The sequence below is a fragment of the Polypterus senegalus genome, chromosome 4 (genome assembly GCF_016835505.1).
Source record: "Polypterus senegalus isolate Bchr_013 chromosome 4, ASM1683550v1, whole genome shotgun sequence".
Classification (NCBI taxonomy): domain Eukaryota; kingdom Metazoa; phylum Chordata; class Cladistia; order Polypteriformes; family Polypteridae; genus Polypterus; species Polypterus senegalus.
The window spans coordinates 148,196,091-148,211,732 of NC_053157.1; the positions used below are offsets into that span (position 1 = coordinate 148,196,091).

Sequence of the window (15,642 nt, forward strand, 5' to 3'; positions counted from 1 at the left end):
TGAAAATGTGTATTACCTTCACGATTACTTTAGTTTGTCAAAATACGAGCCCTTGAAAATGGCGGTATAAAATGTATAAAAATGTCGGTCTTTTCTAAACAGCCCATACAATATTTTTGTTCAATCACTTCTTGATAGATTTGTTTCAAATCCATTGTGGTGCTGTACAGAGCCAAAATTATGAAAATCACGTCCCTGTCCCTGTATGGACCTAACTATATGATGAATGGCCTGGTAGGTTAGACTGGAAAGGATTGAGAAAATGGACAACACGGTGAGGGAAATTCATGAAGATGTTGATTCTACTGAGCAGTTTAAGTAATTCGCCATACATTTTCTGAATCATGTACTTGGCTGAAGTGATGTGTATTTCATGTTTTATTCTTGTTTTTTTAATACTAATTAATTATTTATTATATCTTTATACACTATTTTTGTTGATTTCATATGTGATGTTGTAATTATGTTCTGTCTCTTTAAATGTGCTGATGTTCCATGTTCTTTAGGGGTGGAGCCCCAACAGGCAGAGCTACCCTCATGTCACCTTTTTCTTTTATTCTTCTTGCTCTGTTCTTGGATTCCAATTACTGGACTGTGATTTGAACTTGATTTTGTTTAGGATTGCTTTTTAGGCAGCTTCTTTTGAGATCTATTGCTTTTTTAATAATTCATTTTTAATAACTCTTATTTTTATTAAAATTCTTTGCTTACTCATCTGTACACATGCACAAGTATCCTCCTCTCATGGGAATTTTGATATACTTTGATAATTGTACAGTTGTTTCGCCAACTCCTCCTTTATGGGTCTGCTCCAAGTTGAAACCAGCAGGTTGCTTTGAGGTGTAGTTGACGTCTGGTAAGCCTCTACTAAGCAGATCAGGCAGGATTCTAGCCTGCTTCCTAGCTTCTTTTTGGAGGTCTCACCTTATTGCTCTTTGGAGGAAACTTAAATTCATAACACAGACAGCAGGAGTTAGTTCAAGATCCCATCTGAAAAGAGATAAACATTTTTACAAAAGCTTTTAACCATTGGATGTATCTGGGTGTCAGTCCCTGTTCTATCATACCATAGGTTGTTCCAATACATTGAAGCTGATAATGAATTTAAATGTTAGAGGAAATCGAAGATGACATCATATTCCCTTTTTTGAGCTAGGATTATGAATACAATAATGAAACACTGAATAATTAAATAAAGAATTTGATTTTATGATGCCAAATTTTAGTATGGAGTATTTGTTGCTCCTGCAATGCTTATTAATGTAAAAGTGAGGTTACCACAGAAATAATTTCTGTACTAGTGTTATCCCACCCTTGCATTCCTATTTTGGACATGTATTTGTGCATTTCTTTTTCAGACAGACTGGTTTTTCAGCTGTAAATAATTGATATCTATAAGTTTTATAAATAATTGGGAAGCAGTGCCTGTGACTGCAAGATCAGTGGTTGAATGAACTGTAACTATTTGTGAAATTGATATTTATTAAACATTAAATGAAAGGGATTGTGTGACATTTCATTGTCATAAGGAGGAAAGAAAAAGAACCAGATTTTATAGGCTAAAAGGTGTGTGGAGATGCAAATAGATATTTTTGTCTTTGCGAAATCATGCACAAGAAAGAAAAATAGTTCAAAATGAAAAGTCATGCCAAACCATTTTTTTGCTATTCACAATGGATTTAAAAATAGCCCAACGGTGAGTGAAACAGCCCAATCTGGCAACTGTGCTCCTGAGAGGCAAGGTTTAGGCACAGTACAGTGCATCCTTACCACCTAATAACGAAAGACAGAAGCTACAAAGTGACGATGTGTTGTGTTTGAAAATAGATTGTTCTTAAACTATGTTATACTAAACACATATGTGGTTATATTCCTTGAGGTTTAAGCTTTCCAAATATCCATAACAGATAAACGGAAAAAATGTGTCTAAAGCAAAAGAAAATTTCTGAAGAAGTGTCCCAAGTCTGAAAAATTGACCATTTAGTTTAACAACTTGCAGTTTAGGCTGTAAGGTGTGGTGCATTTAATTTTGACTTTCCACAGATAAAAAACACCATTTACAAAGACAACAGTCTTTTTTAAGCTGGAACAGGTTAGGTCAGGTCAGGTTGGGGAGTATGCACTGGAACAGCGTGTTGCTGCACCCACCTCACAATGAAAAAGCTCATGATCTTGATTGGCAAACCCTGGAAATGACCATCTATCTGCTGCAGCCAGGTGTTACGGGGTGTCTCCTTGCCCTGGTCCAGCCACTCTGGTTCTTGGTAATGTGGATCCTATGAGCTGAATCACCCTTGGGGAATCGGGCCACACGACCATATTGCTGTAACTAATGCTCTCTCACAATACAGGTACTCCATGAGCAAAGAGTCAAACCAGCGGTATCCAAGGATTCTCTGAAGAGACACATAGTACAGAAGGAGTCCAGTCTTCATCTCAGGCCAATGGAATATATATATATATTTCATTTCCATAATGCAAAACAGGAAGCACCAGAACTCTAAAGACTTGGTCCTTCGTCCTTTTGCAAAGATATCGGGAGTGCCACACACCCCTTTCCATGCTCTCCCAATATGTCTACTGACTTCATAGGAAGAGTCACCAGAGACATGAATGTTGCTGCTGTGGTAAGTAAACCTTTTGACAAGGTTGACACTCTCTCCGCAGACAGACATACTGCTGGTAGCTGTGCCCAGGAGGTCATTAAAGGCCAGGATTTTGTTTTTTATCCAGGATACTCGCAAGCCCAGACACTCAGACTTCTCACTTGGTCTCTCGAGTGCCCTGATCAGAGTCTTGTTGCCTCTATCTGGAAAAGGAAGGGTGATCACCAGGACTGCGGCAACTACAGGGGGATACCACTGCTCTCTGCGCAGGGTAGGGTCCTTGCTAGAGTCATCCTCAATAGGATCTATGATCACTTGCTCACCTACCGGTTACAGGAGCAGTCTGGTTTTTCACCTAAGAAGTGTACTATTGACTGCATCCTGGCACTGAGGGTTCCCAGCAGCCTTTGTCAATTTTCGTAAAGGGTTCAACCCTGTTGATTGAGTTGCCCTGTGGAACATCTTGAGACTTCACAGGATCCCCCAAAGTACTGGTACTGTGAGTGCTGTGCAGAGTGGAGGCAGAACCTCTGCATTTTTCCCAGTTGATTCTGGGGTTTATCAGGGATGTGTTCTTGCTCCTCCTCTGTTTAATGCTTGCATGGACTGGGTGTCAGGCAGGTTTGTGGGGTCCAGTGATTGTGGGGCATCTGCTGGTGAAGAAAATTCACTTATCTTGACTTTGTCAGCAATGCTGTGATCTTCGCGGAGTCAATGGAGACTCTCTGTGAAGCTGGAACATAACAGTAAATAAACCTGACTATGAAACATTTGCACATATGTAGTAAGAAATCTGTAAGTCTGCTAACTGCTTTAGTGATTTACATTATAGAAGAAAGTGCTTTGGCATACCTTTCACTGTGTTTTTTATAACTCTGACAGTTTTTAGGTTCTTTTCTAATGTCGTTTCCACAAGGGAGGATAGCTTGAATAATTTTTTTCTCTAATTTCTCAGAAGCTTTTCTATGTTTTAATTCCAGCTTTTAAAGCCTGCCTAAATTCACCCTCTTGAATTGATTCTAAAGAAAGAAAGAATTAATCTCATCTAAAAAGAGCTTAACATGAAAGTGTGACAGATTCATCTGCATGAATCCTAAAAATAGGTAGTGATACATGTCCATCCATCCATTTTCCATGCATTTAGAAATAACAGTTGACCAGCTGATGATCTTCAACTGAAAAAGATGCAATTGACAAATGTTGGGCCTCTTGTTTAGCCATGTCTGTAATACTGCTCAGTTTGACGCGATCCCCCAGCCTGATTAGACGGCATATTGTCTGGAACATGAAGTGTTTATCTCTTTTTTTTTCTCATAATGAGTGTCGTTTCCAGTGTTTGTCTCTCCTTCTGTTTTATCTTTCCACTGCAGAATCAAAATCTTGGTAATTTACACCTGTGGTTGTCCAACCATGTCAAAAAGGACAGCTGTCCGAATCTCCAGTGTGAGGCTCACTCGTCTGCCACTTGTTCGTCGTCGTGCACCTGATGGTTTGCAGAGCGCGCCGTGCTTGCCCCCTCCCGCAACGTGAACGCCGTAATCACCTGCAGTGGCGCTGAGCACAGCGCATGCAGATCACGGCGAACCGCTGATAGGCTTAGCTGGGAGGAGCCGGCCCTGATGCAGCATCGCCTGGCATATGACAGCCGTTCCGGTGGCAGCCACCAGAAGCAGCAGCTGCACTCTCTCTCTCTCTCTCTCTCGCCTTCACGCAGCAGAAACAGCAAGAGATTCCTCAGCAACCATCGGTTGGACTGCGCTCTGCATGGGGGATTCTTTGAGGACTACTACTTGACTACTTGATCGCTTTGCATCGCTAACTGCGAGAGGAGTGCTGCTGAGGCGGAGTCGGCGGTATTCGTAAACCAAGCGGAGAGTGAGAGAGACGGCGACCTCCCTTCTTTTCCCCTGTGCCACTCTAATAAGTGGTATTGGGCGAGTGCGTGCACGTATGTGTGTGTGTGTGCGTGCGTGTGAGAGGCTGTGCTGCGTGTGTGTTCGCCTGTGCTACGTTGAATCCACCCTCCCCTGCTTGGACCCTTTTCGTGCCTCTACATCCTTTCCCAAGTCTTTGCCGCATCGTTCTTCATGAATGTCATGATGCTCTCTTCCGATCTCCGGGCCGTTCTCCGCCTCTGCTAAGCAGCGGCAGCATGGATGGTGCTCCTGCGAGGGAAGCCACGGATACGATCAGTCCACTGCGGATGGGCATGCTGAGTAATCCTGCTGTAAATGGGCGAGGACGCTGACACCCGAAAAATCAACCACAGCTTTCTCCGGGACCACAACTATGTGACTGAAGGTAAAGTGCTTCCTGTGACTCTCTCACGGCAATGCGGCGAACTTCGCGCAACCCTAGCCGCGCCGCGAGCCTCTGTCCTCATCATCATCGTCTTTTTTTTTAATTACACACGTACTGTAGATACAACAGCAGAACTCCACTGCTAGCATCCATCTACCCATCCATCTGTCACAATTCATACCGTTTATCTGCGGCGCCTTTAACAACTGCGCGCCTATCGAAGACATAACGGATCCTAATAATTATTGTAATGCAATTAACATCCATTTTTCACGATTTCTAAAAAGTGCTGCAAGTGCCGGCGCAGTAAACACGAAGTGAATCCTGAATCTATAACGTATGTATCGATCCGGAACATTAGTCCCCACGGGATTTGGGAATGACGCATTTAGTTAGTTTATATTTCTTATAGAAATGTAATGTATACATTTGAAAAATAGTTATTCAATTCTGAAGAGCACATTGATATATGATTTATCATTTTTCTTTTTTATATACATTACGTACCTATAGTACCGAAGACTAACTGAATCTATCTATCTATCTATCTATCTATCTATCTATCTATCTATCTATCTATCTATCTATCTATCACATTGTTAGGGAAATCTTTTATTGAGAGAAACTGTATATGCTGTATGCAGACTGTAATTAAGTATCTGTTAATAAGACATAATTGCTAAAACAATAATTCAGCAATCTAATCAATTATTTTACAAACAAATGTATTTTAACATTATCAGTTTTCTAATAAGCATATATCAAAGTAGAGCCCTCGTGCATCTATAGTGAAGTGTCTTTTCTGTCTATGTATATCTGTTTCTCCATCTATCTGTCATATAGTGCTTTTTAATTTATCTATTATACGGTGCCTTTTAAACATATTAATCTGTATAAAATAAATTATAGTGAAACAATGTGAAACCCCTTCATAAAACATCTGTAGGATTTTTACTGTGTGACATAAACTTAGACAAAGCCCCCCTCACAGGCAACACAGAGGCCTTCAGTATACTCTGCATGTCACTAATTTCAGAATCTTGCTTGATCTCAGTAATGTAAATGTATTTTCCCTTTGGTTTTGTGTTTATATGCTATAACATTTATGCAAAGGCAGGTTCCACATTGAAAAAAAATGAAAAGGAGATTTCAATGGTTTGACTGCTCATCATTCATGTGTTGCCAACATCCAAAACGCTGTGTTTCTAACCATCTTCTCTCTTTTATCAGAGTGGAACTGTACATCACTTCCTTCTTCGTGCATGCAGTCTGTCTCTCTCTCTCTCTCTCTTATTCCACCATGTTGTGCTGTGAATAGCCCTATAAAATATATAACACATTTGTTGTAAAATGCATTCTTGGAAATTCATTTAAAAGCTTCCAGTTGTTCTCTTTGAACACCTGAAGGTCTTTATAACATCTCAGAACTCTGCCACACTGTGAGTCAGTGAGTCCTAAAATCTGAGCTTCTAAATGACTTTTTGTGTCTAAAGAACATATATACAGTCATATAACTTGCAGCAGAACATGCTGGGTAGGTTAAAATCCTTTAGAACTAACATAGAATCTCACATCACGTGGTCAATGTGTCTTAACATATATTTAGATCTGACAAGAAATCTCAGTGGAATTATAATGACTTTTTTTGTTTTGGTTTCTTGTGCATGTTGGTTTATTGTGCTTGAAATTAAAGTTTCTGATTTAGTTTAGTTATTGCATTATTACCGCTGTCAGATTATCAGTCAAAGTTCTTTGCAGAAATGTAAATGTATGCATTAAATTATTACATTTAAGAAACATCAGAAAATCCAAATTGATTATGCATAATCGTGTTTTAATGCATTGTTGTGAAAATAATGTAATTTTCTCATTTAGACACTAATTCTAGTTTTAGTGCTCCTCCTACCAGCCACCTGTTACCAGGTTTTTCTCACTAGGCATTTCTAATGATGCTGTGAGTAGGCAGTATACTTTTTGAATCACAAGGTTAGATTGATAAATATTACACCATAACCAGGATGTGCATGGAAGCTCAAGGGAATTACATTCAGGAAGGAAAACGGAAACAGTTCTTTAACTGGGCTGTGGAGTTGGGGGTGGGGGGTTGATGGTTGGCACAAAATGAAGTCCCTGCTGACTGGATGAGATGCTGGGATAACTTAAGTATTAGCTGACAGAATGATCTAGATGGAGTTCAGGGTATCATTTTATTTGTAATTCATTTTTATCTTATTATTTGTACATTTTAGAAGTTATTTTTATTTTTACTTCAGTGCAAAGAAAATAAGATAAAAAAATAAGTTTTAATTAGGTTGAGAATATTGTGTTATAGAGGCAGCCTTTGTCTTCAGCTATTAAGAAAACCTGAGTTCATTTACCACCTAAGAAAAATTTTAAACTGCATGCATGTGATTATTTAGCTGTGTGGCTGTCTGCATTTTCTAGAATAGAAACAGTATGACTGAACAACTGTTTATTTATAGCTTAAGGGTCTGAAAGGTTTCTGAAGATGAACAAATATACAGAAGATTATTCAGGACTGCATCGTTGGCGTGGCTATGATAGGGAAATGCTTTATGTGCTGTAATTACAGGAAGAGCTCCTGTCTTTGCATGTTGCCTAAAGCTGTTTTAAAATATGAGATGTTTTAATGAGTCACTGGAAAGGCAAAGAGTCTCATAAAAAACAGGGATACAAACAAAAGCAAAGGTTTATTTATTTTGCATGCACCAGTGCCATCTCAACATTTATTTCTTACCCAGCAGCAGTCCTAAACATTTGGTGTGGGGGCTGTCCATGGTGCTGGTCATGTTAGTATGTGCTGAAACCCAATGCTTTAAAGAGAGAATCCTCTCTGAATAACTGCTGGTGGCTCAGGAGGGACATTAATCCGGTGGTGTGACCTCTTGAATCTGTGCTGGAGTAATACTCTGCAGATAAAGCAAGGTTGTCGCCTGCTGTTGTGTGAATCGAGATTTATGGCAAAGCTACATCTGGTGTTTCTGGACCTATCTCTTTATGCACTGTTGCTTAAATGCCCATTCCTTCTAGACATACTACATTTCAGACCTGTAAAACAGACTTCTGATTGAGCTCTTTCATAGACTAATCCTATCTAATAATACTCAGGGCACAGATCAGAGACTGCCCAAAAATAGCAACATTGGAAAAAAAATCTCTAGGCCTCTGTAATAAAAGGGCAGATTTAGTTCCTTCTTTATCATCCTGACAGGCCTTAAAATAACTCTGAATATTTGATGCTAGGATCCAAGCTTTTGTCCTTAACTCTTGCTGAGAGAAAATCCATCATTGTGGGCTTTATAAGTGGTTATTGCCATGCTATGTAATTAAAGTGTGCCTGTTCCCCTGCCTGATATCTCTTATGAAAGAGACACAGAATGAGATGCATTTCCTATCATGGCAACATGTGTGATTGTGTGTGAAGGAAGTCATTGTGACATTAGATATGCTAAAGAAAAATGGGTTATATCTGACCATTGGCAAAGGCTGTTGTAAATCATAGCATATATATGTTTATATATGTATGTGTATTTCTTTACATATATGTACAGTAGATATACATATCTGTGTGTGTATATATATACAGTATATCTATATACAGTATATATATACTGTATATATAAACACTGTATATATTTTTATAATTTTTGCTCTGTGTGCCACATAGTGGATTTGAAATGAAGCAATCAAGATGTGATTGAAGTGTAGACTTGCAGTTTTAATTAAAGGCATTTAACAAAAACATTGTATGAGCCATTTAGGAAAGAGGTCCGTTTTTATATGTGAATCCACCATTTTCAGGTTCTCAAAGGTACTTGGACAAACTAATATAATCATGAATGTAATAATGATCAGTCTGAAGTCTGGAACACATGGCCTTCTTCTAGTGCTTGGTTTCCACCCTACTGATGCTTTGCCAGGGCTTTACTGCAGCCGTCTTCAGCTGCTGCTGGCTTGTTGGACTTTCTGCCTTCAGTGTTGTCTTTAGTAAGTGAAATGCATGTCCAGTTGGGTTGAGATTAGTTGATTGACTTGGTCATTGAAGAATATTCAATTTTTTTGCCTTGAAAATCATTTAGTTTGCCGTTGGTTTGCCATATTTTTTGGCTCATTGTCCATCTCTGCTGTGAAGCGTTGTCTTATCAGTTTTTGCAGCATTTCTCTGCATGTGTGCAAACATTATAACCCTGTACACTTCAGAAATCATTCTGCAACTTTTTGTTATTAGTCATATCATCAGTAAACACCACGCACCTACTTTCATTGGCAGTTATGCATGCCCATATCATAACACTTCCTTCATCATGGTTTACAGATGATATAGTATGCTACAGATCATGATCCATGCCTTCTGTTTTCCACACTCTTCTTTGTCCATCATTCTGGTACATATTGATCTTAATTTCATTTCTCAAAAGGAAACTGTTCTAAAACTTGACTGGTTTTTAAAAAATATTTTCTGGCAAAATCTAATCTGTCCTTCCCATGCTTTAGAAATACCAATGGTTTGCACCTTGTGGTAAACCCCCTGTATTTACTTTCGTGAAGTCTTCTCTTGATTGTAGAATTTGGCATTGAAAGGCCCACCTCCCATAGAATGTTTTTAGTTTGGCTAAATGTCATGAATTGGTTCTTCTTCACCAAGGACGGAATTCTGTGACCATCCAGCACAATTGTCTTCCATAGTTGTCCAGTTTTTCTGATGTTGCTGAGCTCACCAGTGCATTCCTTCTCTTTAAGAATGTACCAGATGGTTAATCTGACCACTCTTTGGGTTTCTGCTAAAGAGTTTGTTTTGTTTTCTCTGCCTAATGATGCCCAGTGTTTACATGCATGGGTAGTTCTTTGGCCCTCCTTATTGAGAGTTTACAGTGACACTTGGAATTAACTCTAGACCTTCTACTTGCTTAACAACAGTTAATTATGAAATAATGTGGGACCTGCTCACACCTAACCAATGAACAACTTGTCAGGCAATTGTCCGAATACGCCCCTGAAAATTGGGGGACCATGTGTGAAAATGTCTGTCATTCCTAAATTGCTCATACTATATTTCTGTTAAGCACTTTGAATTAATGTTGAAATGCCTACACTTCATGTAATTATTTCTTCATTTCAAATCCATTGTGGTGACGTAGAGACCAACATTATGAAAATTGTGTCACTGCCCAAATACTTATGGACCTCACTGTAGCCGAGCTAATGTGTAATATACTTGTATTTATCAGTCAGGCACATACTGTACATTATATTTTTTTAATAAAATGGCATTCTTGTTTTCCAGACTTTATGTCATGCTTTTGGTTTATTTTCATATGCTTCAGATCTTTTTGGAGCTAACTCTTGGATTCATTGACATTTAAATGAAGTAAATGTGGACTCCTAACTAATGAACAATTATACCTGTGAATAAGAGATGCTTGATAGTGTTAAAATAAAATAAATACATATGTTGCTCTTTTGGTTTTAAAATACTTAATACTGAATTATGTGGTTAAAAGATAAAAGTTATTTGTCATTTCAGGCAAGTGCACTTAAAAATGTAAAATTTGTAGGCTAAGTTTATTAAATAAAAAATGAGAAAGTTCCCACCTCTTCCAACAAGTGTTTTAGCATGTTAACATAATAAGGATTTTGAAGGCATCCTTCCCTGATTCTTGAATTCTTATAACTGGGATAGAAATGCTGTTGTTTTGTTAATTCCCTTTTTTTTCTAGCACTGCCAGAGAGTCATATACAGTACTTCATTTGAATCCAGTTGTAGATGGTCTGACAGATAGAGGGCACTAATGTCCTCTTGAACCCTCAGACAATACGTCAGACACCAGGTAAAAGTCCAATAATTTGACTTTTTCTTAATTTTCAGTGCAGAAAAGCGCCCTCCTCTTCAAAATACTCATAAACAATAACACAATTCTCAATAATCAATAAACACTCCACCACTCCCAGATGCATTGTCACCCTTCCACCCAGCTCAGCTCGACGTCTGGGATTTCCCATCGTCCTTTTATGTTCCCTGACTCGGAAGTGTTTCCAATCCTTCAGTCCATGTGACTTCCTATCACTTCCGGGTCAGATAAAAAGTCCTCTTCTTCATCCTGGAAGTACGTCATTTCCACTGTTGCTTTGCCTAAGACGTACTTCTGGGTTATAGTGCACATACAACTCTCTGGGCCTCCCTGCAGCGTCCTCTGTTGGCCCCTGTGCTATCCAGCAGGGCTGTAAAGGAAAACTCAATCGTCAATGATTCCCTGCTGGTATTCAGGGCACCTCCATGCTGCAGGGAGAGCTCCACCTGGCGGCCTGGGGGTATTGGCCGGGATGACAAGCTGACCATAGACCACAATGGTATGTGACACATTTCTGCTTGTCCATTGCCCTGGTTGGATTTGATTAGTTGTACACATGGAGGTGATGTAAAGTATTTGTTTCTAGACAACCTTGTTCAAATGACAGAATCTTACAGACATTCGCTTGGGAGCAGTTTAAACCTGGAGTTATTTTTTACAGATGTTTTACTTTCTCGTATATATAGTATAGAGAAAGTATAGGAATTGTGAAAAAATGTAACCTCGAGATTTTGATGAATCTTGACGTTTTAGACCTTCCAGAGTCAGAAAAAAACATTTTTGAAATTGTCTCTCTGTGTGTCTGTCTGTGTGTAACAACACATTAAGTCGAAAACGCTTTGATCTAGGTCAATGAGAATTTGAACACCTGCCTTGTAGCAGAAATAAGAAATCCTGTCAACTTCTGGGCCATGTATGGTGACCAGAAGTAGTACTTTACCTGAACAAATTTCAGATGTTTTCAAGTAAACTTTGGCTATAAAAGATATATGATTCAAATTTTGGGTGGATATTAAAAGTGACGAAAAATAAGTAGATATGAAATTTGACAAAAATTGTAAAACTGGAAGTGGTTTTTTAACTGAATATTTTTGCAAATTTTCAAGTAAACTATGGTTATAATTACAGATAGATGATTCAAATTTTGTATACAGTATTTATAATGATAAAAAGCAAACAGATAAAAAATTTTAATATAATTACTCAACCAGAAGTAGTATCTTATTTAAACAACCTTCCAAATATTTTGTATCATGGAAATATAAATGTGTACACAATATTAAAAACTGTATTCAATATAATGCATATTCTTTCAATAACTGTTATTAATTTTATTTTCATTTATACATCATCAGTTTATCAATAATAAGTAAACATTGAACATGCAATATAAATATAGAGATGTAATGGGAACACTAAGCTGCTGTGTCCCCATTGTGTTCCATTTTTTTTTTTATTTCTGTCATCATTATAATTAAGTGTAGGTAAAGGCAGTTTTACCTATAGCAATTTATTGCAACTAATTTAATATAATACTAACACTTGTTTTTAGGTGACTATAACTTTTTACTTTGCACGTAATCTAGGTAATGCATATGTAATTCTGAAAAATTCCACCACCGTATTCAACCTGCCTAAGTACAAAAATATCATTTTAATATGAAGTTTGATTATAAATAGAGATAAATTATTGTGTATTAATTTTATCAATTAGATATGATATTTAAGAAATAGTGCGCAACAGGAAGTGGTTCGGATTACCTTTTCCTCTATCTCAGTAACAAAAAAGTTGAGGGGAACACACTCACGATTTTTTTAGAGGTAAAAGGCTCTGTAATTTTTACGAGCTGTTAATGCACAGTCTATAACAAGTTACTAACATGAGTGCTTTGGAGAGCACTAAAATTACACACACTGTTGATGTGTGTAAAACAAAGGAGTTATTTTTGTATTTGATGGTGTGGCTGTATTTTTATGCATTGTCAAATGAGTGATACCAATATTTTGTATTCAGATACACAGTCTATTGTTTAGTTAACGCACTGATTATGCCAGCATCTATAAAGAAAATATTTTAGTGTGTTTTATTTCATTAGCTGTTCTGGTATGAATATGTTGTTGCTTTTTCTAATTATGAATTTTGTCCTAAATTTGTGCCTTAAGTTTTGTGGATCAGTGGTGGCTGACTATGATTGTTCATTTATTTTGGAGTTCACATCAAATATTGGTGCCTACTTAGTTTACATAGTTTATTTTAATATAATTTAGCTATAACAGGGAACTATGCATAAAACACTTGTTTGTATTAATTTTTATTGATATTTTTATTTATTGTTCAAACTTAACAATTCCAAAGGCTTTATTCGTTTTTTAGTGTAGGGCATTAACTTTGCCTAGCTCAGTAACAGACACCTGCATTTCCTTCACACACCAGTAGATATGTCTGTATAGATCCCTACACAAGTTTATCCACTGATACATCCATATTACTTTTCTATCATTCAAACATGCTCAAGTACAACTATCTACATTTAAAGGAGTACAGAGGAGAATGACAGAGCTCTGTAGTCACAAGAAAGAAGTTAACCAAAGAGAAGTGCTTCTTGTTTTTCTCTGTGATAACTAGAACATGTTCACGTAATTTTGTCTAAAGCTTTAACTGGACAAAAGGGCTTTTCCACTGAAAATGTACGTGAAAGAGTTTGACGGTGTGGTTTGTGGAAAAAAAAAATTAAATTTTTTGAGGTGGACTCCTCCCACTTACTTTTCATATGAAATGATTCATAAGCACCTGATCTCTGATTGCTTCTGAGAGCTCATGCGGCATTGGCATGAATGTGTGGGCTTGTTATATGTCCACATTGATGTTTCCTAGATTATTAAAATGATGGTATGGCATATACTAAATGATTACTTCTTCTTTTGATGATGAAGGTAGCAGAAACCATGGTATAAGTCCTAGGCACAAGTAATTACTGTATACAATATGCTAACATCTAGTGTTCTTCTATGTTTGAACACTATTGAGTGAGAGCCTCCCAAAGTCTCCTTATCTTCATCACATAATGCAGCATCAATCATTTGTTAGTCTGTTAGTTTTTACATGGACATTTAGATGTGTGAAAGCAGACTAATCATGATGATAAAATATCAAGAGGACACATTAAACTTCTAACCCTATCCAGCCATAGCTGTTAAATCAGAAGTCATAGAGAACTGCTGTAGGATCGCCAGTCAGTCCTACAAATTATCACCTTGCATTAAATTATCAATTTCCAATATATGTATCATAAAAGAGACATAGTCTGTAACTGCATTGGTTTTTTCTGTCATACTTAGTGATTGAACATTAGAAGATGATATCGAAAAAACAAAAAATCACTGCATCCATTTTTAATTGAAAAAATGAAGATTGATACACCACTGTATTGTATAATGTATATTTTGTGTTGCATTTTTATGTGATTGTACTACACTATTTATATTGTATAGTGCAACTGATCTCAAAGTTTGAAGGGCACAATATAAGAATAAAGTAAACTAGTTAGAAATAATGAAAAATCTCATAATCTCATTATCTATGCAAGATCTGCTGGTGTGAGTGATTCAAATAAAAATAAATAACATTCTTATATAAACTAGTTATCAAGGAGCTATGCAAAACATTCTCAAACCAGCCTAGTTACATTGAGGCTCAGAGCGGGCAAAAAGAACCAGCCCTCAGTCTATTGCAGAGCCAACTAACATACCCCCAGCCAACATGGAGCCAGTTTTGAATTGACAATCAACGTAAAACACACACACATCTCTGGGTTGTGAAAAGTGAACCAGAGTACCAGGAGAACACAGACCCAGAATGGGCAAATCCCACAAACACACAGTGATTGGGCATACAGTAGATGTGAACCCAAAACACTAGAGCTATGAGGAAGCCATGCTAACCATTTTGACATCTTGCTTCCCACAAGCTATACATATATACATTAATCATGGATATTCTAATAACAATATGAGAAATATATTTATAGCTACAGAGGCACATTGCTTTTGGCTATAAGAAAATAACTAATAATATAAACTCTTCACTTGAACCAAAAAAGTTTTTTTTTTATGTCTGCTTGTCTTTTTCTATACTTGCTCTGTATTTGTCAAGAATTAATAATGTTAAGATGCCTAGCTAAAAATTATTTTTGTTATTGGTAAAATTATTTGGAACAATAATTCATTTGGCTAATTTTGTCAGTAGTGTTTACTGAGTCACTATAATTAAACTGAATTATTCTTTTTTTCTTCCATTTACAAAGTATATAAATATAATCCAAATCTTTTCTTTAATTTAATTATTTGTATTCCTTTTTTATCAAATACATTTATTTAAAATCTGGGAGTAATGCATAATTTAATAAACTGCAGGCCTCAATTCTGACTTGCTAGCAGCATCAAGCTGATTGTTTTAGTTTTTAAGCAAAATGTGACAAATAAGGATCATCAGTAATGTTACTTATATCCACTTTGAGCAATCAATCAATCCACCAATCAATCAATCAATCAGATATGCCATTCGAGCGACTATTAATTCATAAATAATCATTTGCATGCTTCACTGCAATAAAAAGCAAAGGCCCAGAGTTGCATGCCCTGTTGTATCTTCTAGATTAGATTTTGCCTAATGTGTCATGCTGGCTGAAGCAGGGGATCCTAATTGGGTTGGATTGTAGCATATTTTTGAAAGTGAAATCATTCAAGCTTCATTAGGTCAGCTGCAAATGATATCAGCATTCTAGTAAATAACTATTAAGGCCATCTATAAAGGCGGGTAAACAAACTTTAAAGGGTGATGTGGAATCAATATTTTCTTTGTTAGG

General features: G+C 37.1%; 1 protein-coding gene across 2 annotated transcripts in view; it reads left to right on the forward strand.

Moving 5' to 3' along the window:
- Positions 1-4,222: 4,222 nt before the first annotated feature.
- Positions 4,223-15,642, forward strand: part of LOC120527714 (serine/threonine-protein phosphatase 2A 55 kDa regulatory subunit B gamma isoform) — a 272,015-nt gene continuing 260,595 nt past the window's right edge. The window contains exon 1 of one of the 2 annotated variants that reach the window (XM_039751452.1): positions 4,223-4,907. In XM_039751452.1, coding sequence (XP_039607386.1) covers positions 4,838-4,907 — 70 coding nt within the window. In that variant the 5' untranslated portion in view covers positions 4,223-4,837. The remainder of the gene's footprint in view (positions 4,908-15,642) is intronic. The other variant, XM_039751451.1, reaches the window with a different exon arrangement.